Source organism: Vanessa atalanta, chromosome 28, assembly GCF_905147765.1.
Source record: "Vanessa atalanta chromosome 28, ilVanAtal1.2, whole genome shotgun sequence".
Classification (NCBI taxonomy): Eukaryota; Metazoa; Arthropoda; class Insecta; order Lepidoptera; family Nymphalidae; genus Vanessa; species Vanessa atalanta.
The window spans coordinates 5,887,312-5,899,259 of NC_061898.1; the positions used below are offsets into that span (position 1 = coordinate 5,887,312).

The following is an 11,948-nucleotide window of genomic DNA, read 5'->3' on the forward strand; positions in this document are numbered from 1 at the left end:
TTAGCGAATCGCAAGCAATACGTAAATCTAAGGTTTGTTTATCTTTATTCTTTCTTCGTTTGAAATAGGTTACATAATTCGAAGTCGTGTTATTGAACGAAGCGATCCGATGTCAGAGTATACAACGTGATTCCATTCGAGCAAAAACTTCAATCAAACAAAGGCTATCGAACAAAGGAAGATGAGTCGCTTACACGCCATGATGACGTAGAGTTGCCATCATTTAAAATATTACCGGATTCGAGGTAATTAAATCAAATGTGAAAATATTACATTAATTTTAATTTTTATATCTAATTAGTTTACTTTTAGCGCTGCTATTTTATTATCTGTGGTCATGATGATTTTTTTAAGAAATATATTTTAAAGATGACTGTGTATATTAAAAGGGCAGATGGATTAAACATAAACAAATCATATTAATACATATTCCATCCGATTTGTTAATAGCTCTACTATATTGTACACTAAAAACAGTTCTTGATTCATTTAACTTTTTTTATAATACAACACTTTTTTCACTAAACTTACTATATCAATTATAATTTTGTTACCAAATTCCCACGGCCATTTTGAATATCATAGACTATTCGAGATTTCGACCAATGATATCGCGTCAATTCAAGGTCAAATTGTTTAATTGTCTTTACTCCTCCTGTGATTGGAAAATGTACGGATCTTTGATTATTTATGCATTTAGAAAGACTGTCAAAGCTTCGCGTCGAAAAAATAATGACCAACAGTTGGCCGATAAGTACACGCACACTCACAAAATAGTATGACGTTTGGAGTGTCGAGCGTAGCTGCCACACACACTAAGACAATAAAGTTGGCTAGTTTGGTTTACGTAAGTTCTTTTGTAGTGTGACACTCGATATAGGTATAAACAATGTAACGTATTAATATTATGACTACACCTCTAGGGTTGTGGCGCGAATCGAACTATTAGTTCTTAATAGCGCAATCAATCATACAAACTGTCATTTTAATATAAATATAATTCTAGAACTTTCAGGGCAAATAAAACATCTATATATAAGTAGGCAAAGCCAAAACTTTTTTTTTCTGTTATTTCTGAGCATTACCTCGATTAGAAGGCTATTAGGCTGTATGTTGACCTCTGAACGAATATTAGTATTATTTATGATTATTCATTTTTAGAAACAAAAAATGTCGGTGCCATTAATTTTTAAAAATCAATAGGGAAATGTAGTAGCGGATTCAGTGGGGGAGGGGTAGTTTATGCAAGGGCTTAAGCTCTCCCCCAAAGACATATTTTTCCTACAGAAATCACAAAGTTTACTTAATTATTATTATTCTAATTTAACTGTTTATAAGAAGCGAAAAATTTTGTGTACTTGTTTAGAGTTTACTTTGATAAAACCCCAACGAGGTTAAGCCCTTCCCATAAAACAATCCTGGATCCACCACTGAGCAAAGTTCAATCACCTTACCTACTTCAGGTTATATAAAAACCCTGATAACACAGATCTTTCATTGTTCAGTAAAAGCTAGAGCTCTATAAATCTGGTCAACAGAATGGATCAGAACGAGGCTCTTAATCATTGTGATTAGCATCAACCAAAGATATTATAGACATAGATGCACAGGAACTAATGTAATTTGTATACTCAGGAATATAACAACTAATAAAAAAAAGTAAAATTGTCTTAGATCGTACAGGTGTATATAATATTTGAAGGCTGCTAGAATAGGATCTATGTTGAGGACTCTGTAGTATTAATCAGTATATAGAGTAATAAGTACTTTAACAAGACCTTGAACTCATAAGTGATTATAACATAGTTCCAAATATCAGCTTTCTATACTCAGTGATCTTGGCTGCGCGTTGAGGTCAGTCAAACGACTTTATATATATCTTTATTGTTATATAACCATCTATTAGTCTTCGTTTTTATAAAATGAACATACAAAATATACAATTAACGAGTTCATAGTTTCTTTGGGATATTCAATATATGTAAACAATGAAAAAAATGTCATCTAAGCCGCTGAGTTTCTTCCGCCGTTTCTCAGGTTAGAGTATGTTCTTTACCGAACCGGTGGTAGTGTTTAATTTGACAATCAGTACGTATAATGCTTCAATATTGAATAAGGGAATTTGATTTGATTTAAGTTATATTATTTTATACTAAAGTGATATATATAATTAATTATATAGTCGCTAATAACATAAGTGTAATTGTTCTTACAAAACCGTGAATTTAGATATCATTGATTGAAAGTAATGATTATTATATTATTGGTCTAATCTCGTCTGTCTTTCAAAAAAAAAAAATCAAAATATACTTTATTCAAGTAGGCAATAAGTTACAAGTTACAAGCACTTTTGAATCGTAATTTAACAAACTGTATTAAACGAAGCCACCACCGGTTCGGAATGCACATTCTACCAACAGGAACCCGTAAGAAACTCAGTAGTAGGTCTTTTACAATATTAAATAATACAAGATTATGTTAATTATATACAATTACATATGTATATAAAACATCCTGCCTGGAAGTCTTTTGTATCGAATAATATGCCTTCTTTACCAATGTATTTTTTACAAACGCTGATCAAAACCAAACCACTGAACCGAAGTGGCATGAAGCAAGTTCGAACTCCAATAGGACATAGGGAACTTCTTTATGACGAACAACTATCAACCAACGCCTAAAACGCAAACAAAGCCGCGAGCGACAACTACACTAGTCTTTTATAGATTTATACGCGTTAAATATTATTATAATATATAAATTTTACATAAATATCATATTTTGTGTTTGGGGTACCATCCATTAATCATATCCTACCACAAAACAGGAAGACTTAGTATTGTTACCGGTTTGAAGGGTGAGTGAGTCAATAAAACTACAAACAAAAGAGGCGTAACATCTTCGATCCCAAGGTTGGTAGCTCATTGACCATCTAAGGTATGTTTAATATCTCTTACAGTGTCAGTGTCACCACTTACCATCACCTGTCATTTGCTTAAATTATTAATTATGAAAATATGTTAATAGATTAATATTATATGCATTTATAACAAAATAATCAAATATATGTAAATCAATACGAAAAGTCTACGCGTACGAAGTCAAGAAACATATATGTATTAAACTTCCTTATGTTTGCAGTCTCGAGTTATTGATTTAATAAATGGCAACACTACACTTGAACGAACTCCACAGGTAGGTGAACGATCTTTGGCATTTTCATTTAAACCGTATTTTAAATCTCGGCTTGAAATCATTTAAATAAAACACTATGAATAATATGTCATTAATATATATGTTCTTTTCTATCGTCATTAAACATACATTATACAATAGATTATATAATATAAAGGATTAAATGTTTTTTTTTTCTAAAGTTAAAATACAATTTTAAATTATAAGCCTGCATTCAAAATATTATTATATAAAATGCGTATTATCTGTGGTCTTTAAAAGAAATAATATGGTTTTAATATTGCAAGTAATTTATTTATGGAGGAAAATATTTTATTATTTTTATGTGAAACCTAATAATAAGCAAATTACATAATATTATTTAGTAACTATCGATTGGACCTTCGTTTAGTTGACAGTGTTATCTGTGGTATTAATGTATCAATCATAATTTTGACATGATGCATTGACAACATGAGAGTTGAAAATATTCACATTAAACGAGTTTATAAAAGTATTAAAATAAAATATCAGAAAACCAAGTTAGTTTTCACGTCAAATAGCCGTAGCTTTATAAAAAAAAACACACACGAAATCATTAAAAAAAAAACAGTAAATTTGTAATACCTACCAAAAAGATTTTACTTGTTTTAGGAAATCAAAATTAGTCCCTACTTTGTTTTTTTTTAATGTTTAATTAAACATTTATAATATAAATATTACAACATTTAATTTACAATGTTAACTTAATATCTCACCTTAAATAAATTGGATCAGTGCTTCCCAAACGTTTGTTCAATAATAAAGAGTAACAGTTTTTTAATTATTTCAAATAATAGTAATTATTTTTTTAATTTTGATATTATACACATACATAAATGTGACGGCTAGAACAGCGCATTTTGGAAAAGTAGTAAGTACCTACATAGTAATATTAAATTAATAGGATTTAGAACTTTTAGGTGAATATAATTTCGTATTCTTGTATTTGTATAGATGAGTTTTAATAATATTTTCCTTTTAAACGGGAAATTACCAAATTTCATAATATTTCATCATATTTAAAATGTTATTTTACGGCTGTGGCTTTATTTGTTTTTTACTAGGCAGTTTGGTTCAAAGGCTGTTTAGGAAACGTGTAATTGGATATTAAGTGGTTACATCTGCTCATTTACATTGACAAAGTCATGGGCAATGGCCATTCCGTACGTAGTCAGCGCGCAGTCAGCCGTGGATCTGAAGTTGTATCTCGCTTACATTTGAGGTCATGTCCCTTTTAAACTTATAAACATGTAATAACAACGATACGTAAATAATTGATACATTTTGACAATCAAAAGAAATTCGAAATTCAAAAACGAATTAAATACTCACTTATTTGATTTCAACGTCAAGAACATCGTAGTTAATATATGTACGTTATAAAATTAAACAACAATAAACATTATTGAAGGTACAATTTTTTGAATAAAGAACTCAATTCTGCATCCATTATAACTAACAAATAAAAAAAAAAACATTTCCTTCCTAAAGCTTCGAGTCGGCTATTTGGTCGCGAGCCAAAATACCGTGTAAGAACAATAATTTCGTTACATGAACAGAGGTCGCGCACTGCAGTTATTGCCAAACTATCCTTCGATCGTCTATGGTTATATCGAACTATTTTTAGATTGTTTGATTTACTGACAATTGAATGTAATTGGAATATGACGTTTCTACTTTATCTGTAGAAGCATTTGTTTTTATAAATCAGCATTCGCCATCAGCTTCGCTTATGTTTGTTTATTGTAACGGCCTAATTCCAGGGCCAAAATTTAATCAAATACTTTCTATATTTATACTTTTGTTTCGTACTTATCTTTTTTAAGTAATAAGTTGGTTACTAATCGATCGAGTATTTAAACAATGGAATATTTATATATTCGAATCATATTAAATTAAGGAAGGGAACGTATGAAGGAATTATGAACGGAAAATATTGAACCACTCTGATTTTGGGTTCAAGTCGAACAACTTATTTTAATAAACAATACGTTTGACATTGATATTGAAAATTAAAGGCAATATTAACAATCACACGTCGTTTATTATAAGCGATACCGTGTCTGGTGATGAGTGATAATATATTAAAATCACCTTGACCCAAGCGACCGTATGAGGCTGCTCATCAGCCGTTTCTTGATTTATGTGTGAAAACGTTGGTGCTATTTTAAAATAGAGCTCCTTCAAATCGAAAAGGGATACAAAAAATTAATACAAAATTCACACATTAAAATTACTAACACATTTAAATGAAAGATGTATACTGTAATTGTTTTAATTTTCACAATCGCCACTGTGATATGCTTAAAAGCAAGCTCTTATTGAAACGTATATCATTTCGCTTGTAAATCTATCGTCAGACGTTTCTTTGGCTATCGATTTAATATCCTCGATTGAGTTTAAGCGTCCTTGCATCCATATGTACAGTGAACGTACACTTAAAATCGACAATAATACAAATTGTAATTACTTATTTCTCAATTATAATGTTTATTTATGTTATTTCCTGACTATTTTTTAATTTTGCTAAGAATACTTGTTTTACTTCAATGAAAATGACGTTGTAGAAATATGATACTATTGTTCAATTGAAGGAAGAAATAATTGTAATAAAAACTACACTGAAAAAGATTACTCACTTTATACCGACAAGATTTTTTTTGTATAATTAAAACAAAGGTTTCTCGTAACCGCTCGTCCGAGCAAAAAAACGTATGCGTATGTAAGTAACGAACTACTCGAGCGCGAAATAAAGCAGCTATTTTATATAGCTCGTAAATGTACGCATTTGATAAGAGTATATGTTAATTCATAAAATTTAACATAAACGAAATTAATCTTTACTTTTCATTTTCAGCCACACCTCGTTTTACAACAACAAAAGTTTTCTCCTAAGTAAAAACCCAAGGTTAATATTTTCAACGCCGTGGAACGTGGACTTGCATTTCTATTAAAACGACCGAGAATGTACGACATGTCTGATGAGATTCTAAGAAATCTATCTTTGACACTCGGCCACTGCCACAGATTTACAAGGCATTCCTAGCCATCTCGTGCAGGAACTTTGAATACCCATTTGGAATAACGAGAAAAATCTTCTCGTACGCGAGTAATGCGCTGAGTATCTGTTGCTTCGAAACATAAGTGGCTCGCAAGGGCGGCGGCTGAGGCATCGAATAGTGTTATAACATTGGTAATAAAAACAAAACCGGGCTCCAACGGAAGAGGGCGACACGGAACATAACGTCTTTTGTTTACAATGAGCCGGTGTCGGCCGGTCTGAACGCCACATCGATACGGGAACCCCGTTCGTTAATGCGACATTGCTGAATCCGAATGATCCCAAGCCTTTTAATCGTTGAACAACGAAAAATATAAATGGAATCGTGAATTCAAAGATACAATCTCTAAAAGCGTGGTTTCATCGCAATGTCAGGACATCGACACGTTCCACAGAATCACGACGACGCAGAAAAAACAGAGCAGTAATATTGTATCGACGTTTGGTTCGCGGAGCCGCAAGGCGAGACAGGCACAATGTCGCACCGCTGAACCGGTGAAATATCACTCTATCGGCGTTTTTACGGCTTCAGAACACTTGACACTGGACACTGACGCACTCGTGCAGGCTGGACAGGTAAGATATGTAAGGGCTCGCTCACCTCAGCCTAACGGGCGGCGGGATGTTGAAAGCCGGGTACAATTTCGCGTTGGGACTCTCGAACAGCATCGCGATTGTTTTGTTCACCGCGCGCACATCGTGCACCCTTCCGTTCGGTTCGGCGGCCGGCCGTACACTGACTGCACGCCCTCCCCGCGCCGTGACGTCACCACGCCACAAGCCACTTTCAGCGTCCCTATTACTCGCCCCGGGAAAAAAAGAGAGATGAATACAAGTCCGCAGTAAGTACGGTGGCGACGCGTATGTCTCTAGCTCAGCCCCTCTTTTATGTTGTAGGGCTTCGCGCTGCGCCTACCGCTTTACTAATCATTTAGTAAGTCAATTTTAAACGCAGTAAATACTCACATCAATTGAATCAATTGCGTAGCCTTGCAAATGTCGACCATTTCATACTTCAGTTATTACATAATTTTTGCGACGGAGAAGCGCAAATAACAATCGTAACAAATATTCACCGAGGTTATGAATCCGTAGGCCATAACCTGTTTCAGTAGAAAACGCTTTACTTCGCCCACTCGCGAGCGGATAGGATAGGTCGTGACTTGTATCAAACAATTTCTTAACATTAACGAACATTTGCAATCGTTTTGAGTCTATAACATGGCCTATGATTATTATCATCATTAGTCGTCGCATAACAAAGCTAACTTCGTTTAAATATATCTCACTAAATACTAATTTCCTACCTACCATTGCACCAATAAAATACTGTGCTATACACGACTATTTTAAATCATTAGCAACTATAATTCATCAACTTAAATAAGCATTCGAATAAATAACTAAAATTATTAAAAAAAAAAATCCATTTACAAAAATTATGATTGTACGTGTACAGAGTTTGAGAAACGCTGGAAATTAAATAAATAGTTGTGATATTATTACTAACTTGTAACAAATGTTAATTAATCAATATTAAATAAATATTTACTCAACATATTCTATAAATAACATTTTTGTTTTATAATTAAATCGCCCTTTTATATTCATTTATATAACTATGTCGTTGCTGGCGACATTACTCGCGTGACCCTCGCCGTCACACTTTGGGGTAAACTAAAAAGTTACTCCTTCCCTGGATTTAATTGAACGTTCAATATTTTAAACGACGGACTATTAAACATTAAAACTACTATAACGCAAGTCGTGTGTCTGGCTGATCGGATTTTCAAACGGTTTTTGTCATAAGGAAATTTAATAATTCTCAAAAAAAAAATTGTGTATCCTCTATTCCAACCATAAGAAGAGAAAAGCCAAATAAACAACATGTGACAACAAATTGAAGCGATATCATTGGTCAAGAGCTCGATTAATCTATGACATTCACTATGGATTTGCGAAAAAATGGCGTTTTGAACGTCGACGAAAGTGTTATCGAAATTTTTGAATTCAAAAGCGGAAATAAGCTGTTAAGTGTAATACTGTTGTATTATAAATAAAGATATATTAATCATAAACTCTTAGCAGTGCACAATATTGCGGAGTTATAAGCAAATCGCATTAAAAACGTAAATCTAAGGTTTGTTTATCTTTTTTCCTACTTCCATTGGAATAGTCTATATTTATGTTTGTCTGATGTCGGAAAAAATCGTCTTGGAGCTTTACTCACGCGTTATGTGCTACGTTACAAACGTTTCGGTCGTCCCGTGAAAAGTCGGGTCAGGTAACTAGTTTAATTTAGTTTATATCCGTTTTTCAAGATATTTAGTTATTTTAATTATTTATTATTCAAATGTTTAAGATCATAAATTTTTAGTTGAAATGTTATCAAATACTTTGAATTAATGTACGGATATCACGGAATTATTGTTTTAAATATTTTGTAATATAGTTTGAACAAATATTATCTTAGACAGTAAATTTAAGTAAAAAAAAGCTGTTAAAAGTCCCACAAAAAATAAAAAAGATATACTTTATTCAAGTAGGCTTTTACAAGCACTTTTGAATCGTTATTTGACGAACTATATTAAGTGAAGCTACCACCGGTTCGGAATGTAGATTCTACCAAGAAGAACCGACACGAGTCTCAGTACTCTTTCAACATTTAAAATACAAAGGCCTCTCGTCTAAGGCTGGTTAAGAGGACTTAACAGGAGAGTTTTGGTTATTCTAGCAGGTTTTTAATAACGAGGAAGAATGGGTATTATACTCGTGAGGAAGACTTTTTGCTTACAGGATCAGATTGCATGAAATGTTCGAAGTAATTGATTCAGATAACCTATTATATTTATGTACATTTATAATAAAAATCGTTGATTTATTTAAGCAGTTTTAATAATGTTTTTGTTCTTTATTTCCAAAAGGGAGAATTGCAAATTACTTTGGTATGTGGTCGCCACAGCTCATAGACATAATGTAAGAAATAATTACCATCCCTGAAATTGCGAGTCCATATCTTAGAACTAAGATTTTATGTTCTTTCTCGCTGTACTTACACTGGCTCATTCACCCTTTAAATAGCAATATTGAGCATTCCTACTCGGTGGAAGAATATCAGATGAGTGGGTGGTACCAAATCCAGACGGGTCTGCACCACCCCACCCTACCGCCAATCTATTTGCAGTATTTGTGTAATATATTATATAATAAAGTATAAAAAAGCACTTTAAATCGACATTTTAGAGTGTCAAATTAAATGGAAGACTGCCACCAGTTCGGAGAGTAGATTCTACCGAGACGAACCGGTACGAAACTCAATAGTTACTATTTTAATTATTAAGTATGTTAATTAAGTCGCGTTAGAACGCGTGCATCTTAACTGATGATTGCGCGTTCAAACACAGGCAGGCAACACTGAATTTTCATGTAAGCACATGAAAATTCAGTGTGTTTATAATTCATCTCGTGCTCGGCGGGGAAGGAAAACTTCGTTAGGAAACCTGCATGTGTCTAATTTCAATGAAATTCTGCAACATGTGAATCCTCCAACCCGCATTGGAGCAGTGTGCTGGAATAAGCTCCAAACCTTGTCCTCAAAGAGAGAGGAGCGCTTGGCCCAGTGGGACATTTACAAGCTATTACTGTTGTGAGGTGGTGTGGATGAAGGGATCGCGATTACCGAAGGTTCTAGCCCACCTGTTAATTATCAAAGCTTAGTATTATACCTTCTTTTTTGAATTTGCTGGAAGAAATGTCTTCAAGAAAAATTCATTTTATAAGTTCATTTTAATCTGTTTTGGATATAGACATATATATTTCTGATACGTACAGTAAGTGCTTTATAAAAATATTCTATGAAACAAGAATCCAGGTCAAATTCAATACGTGTTACTAACAGAACTTAAATCTAACCCCTGCAGGTAAACGTCGCCACTGCCAGACGTAAATTAACCACGAACGCTATTATGAATAAATCAAGAGTTGACAAAGATTTTAAAGACTTCTAATTATAATTTCGTCACGCTGTTATCATCAGAGTTGTTTAATGGGTTGCGCCTGCGCACGATGAACTGCAACGCAACAGCAAATTGGCTTTTGAAATTTTGCATAGGTTTATTTTACAAATTGTCCTTAATACTATTTAGATGTTTATTTTGGTATTGGTAAATGGTGACTTGGCAGATTCTTGTCTACCACGTGCCCATTCTAACCTGACGCTGTTTTTCTTTACTGCCTTTATTGCCTTCCATTACACGTCCTGTAAGCAACTCCTCCAATATATATGCATACAGACAAAACCATTCCTATAACTCCTCTGTTTGACAACATTTCTCACTTAATTTGATAGCTCTTGATAAGCTTTAGTGTTACCATTAAAAAAATATATAAATAATTATATGAAAAAGAATATTTTCCTCTGTTCGATGATGATTATAGCCGAAATTCGAAAGCGAATAAGCGATTGAAGTCGAAACTAACTTCGCTTTTCACTTCACGGCATCGGTAAGGCCGAGAACATTGAACTATTGTCATTTTTTTTGTCGATTGCAGGCCAATTGGTTTCGTCTCTCGCCTTTTACAACGCTCTCTAAACCGTTCGAACAAATAAACAACTTTATCGGCTGTTATATTTACCGCAAGCAATCGAAATGCTAAACGTAATTATAGTTTATTTTATGGATTTAGGGTGTTCGATTTCCCTATGACACCAGCGCCATATTTCCCTAATATTCTTATTAGCGAAGTGCCTAGAGCGTCAAAATCATATAAATCTCGGACTTATTTTTTATTTTTTTATTTTTTTTTTTTTATGACAGAGGTGGCAAACGAGCAGGTGGCTCACCTGATGGAAAGTGACTACCACCGCCCATGGACATCTGCAACACCGGGGGGCTTGCAGGTGCGTTGCCGGCCTTTCAGGAAAGAGTACGCTCTTTTCTTAAAGGTTCCCAAGTCGTATCGGTTCGGAAAAACCGCCGGCGAAAGCTGGTTCCACAGAGTGGTTGTGCGAGGCAGAAAATGTCTTAAAAATCGCGCTGTTGTGGATTTTCGGACATCTAGGTGATGCGGGTGATATTTGGAATTTTGACTTTTGTTACAGTGGATGGAATATTAAATTTAAAAGTTTACATATTTATAAAGAATAATTTATATAATGAAGTATATTTATATTTATTATTAATTATTACATAGTATAAAACAAAGTCGCTTACCGCTGTCTTTCCCTATGTATGCTTAGATCTTTAAAATTACACAACGGATTTTGATGCGGTTTTTTTTAATAGATAGACTGATTCAAGAGGAAGGTTTATGTGTACATACATGCACAATATAGTAGAGAAACACGTGATTATTTTACAGGTTTCCGAAGTGATGTCGTAAATAAACACATTTTTTTTCGCTTACATTGCAAACGCTGGCCGAACTACGAGATAGATCAAAATAATGTACTACAGTATTGTACACTTTAAAAAGGTCTTCAAAAAAATCCGCTATGCTATATGTCTTTCTCTCAGGGATAACCCACAATAATCATTTTTTATCGTTTACTTTTACGATAAATAATGGCATATTTTCGAAGCGATTTTAAGGAACACAGCATTAATCCATATCAAATTAAGTAAATTAAATACATTGTGCATTTAATATAGATCAACATGGTTCTCTACAA

The 11,948-nt window shown here is 33.4% G+C and overlaps 1 protein-coding gene across 2 annotated transcripts in view; it reads right to left on the reverse strand.

The window, feature by feature from the left end:
• LOC125074811 (RNA-binding protein Musashi homolog 2) overlaps positions 1 to 7,276 on the reverse strand; it is a 126,462-nt gene extending 119,186 nt beyond the window's left edge. For both annotated transcript variants that reach the window (XM_047686239.1, XM_047686238.1), the window contains exons 1-2: positions 7,244 to 7,276; positions 6,879 to 7,073 (exon numbers count right to left, since the gene is read on the reverse strand). In XM_047686239.1, the coding sequence (XP_047542195.1) occupies positions 6,879 to 7,073; positions 7,244 to 7,245 (197 nt within the window). In that variant the 5' untranslated portion in view covers positions 7,246 to 7,276. The remainder of the gene's footprint in view (positions 1 to 6,878; positions 7,074 to 7,243) is intronic.
• Positions 7,277 to 11,948: the final 4,672 nt, after the last annotated feature.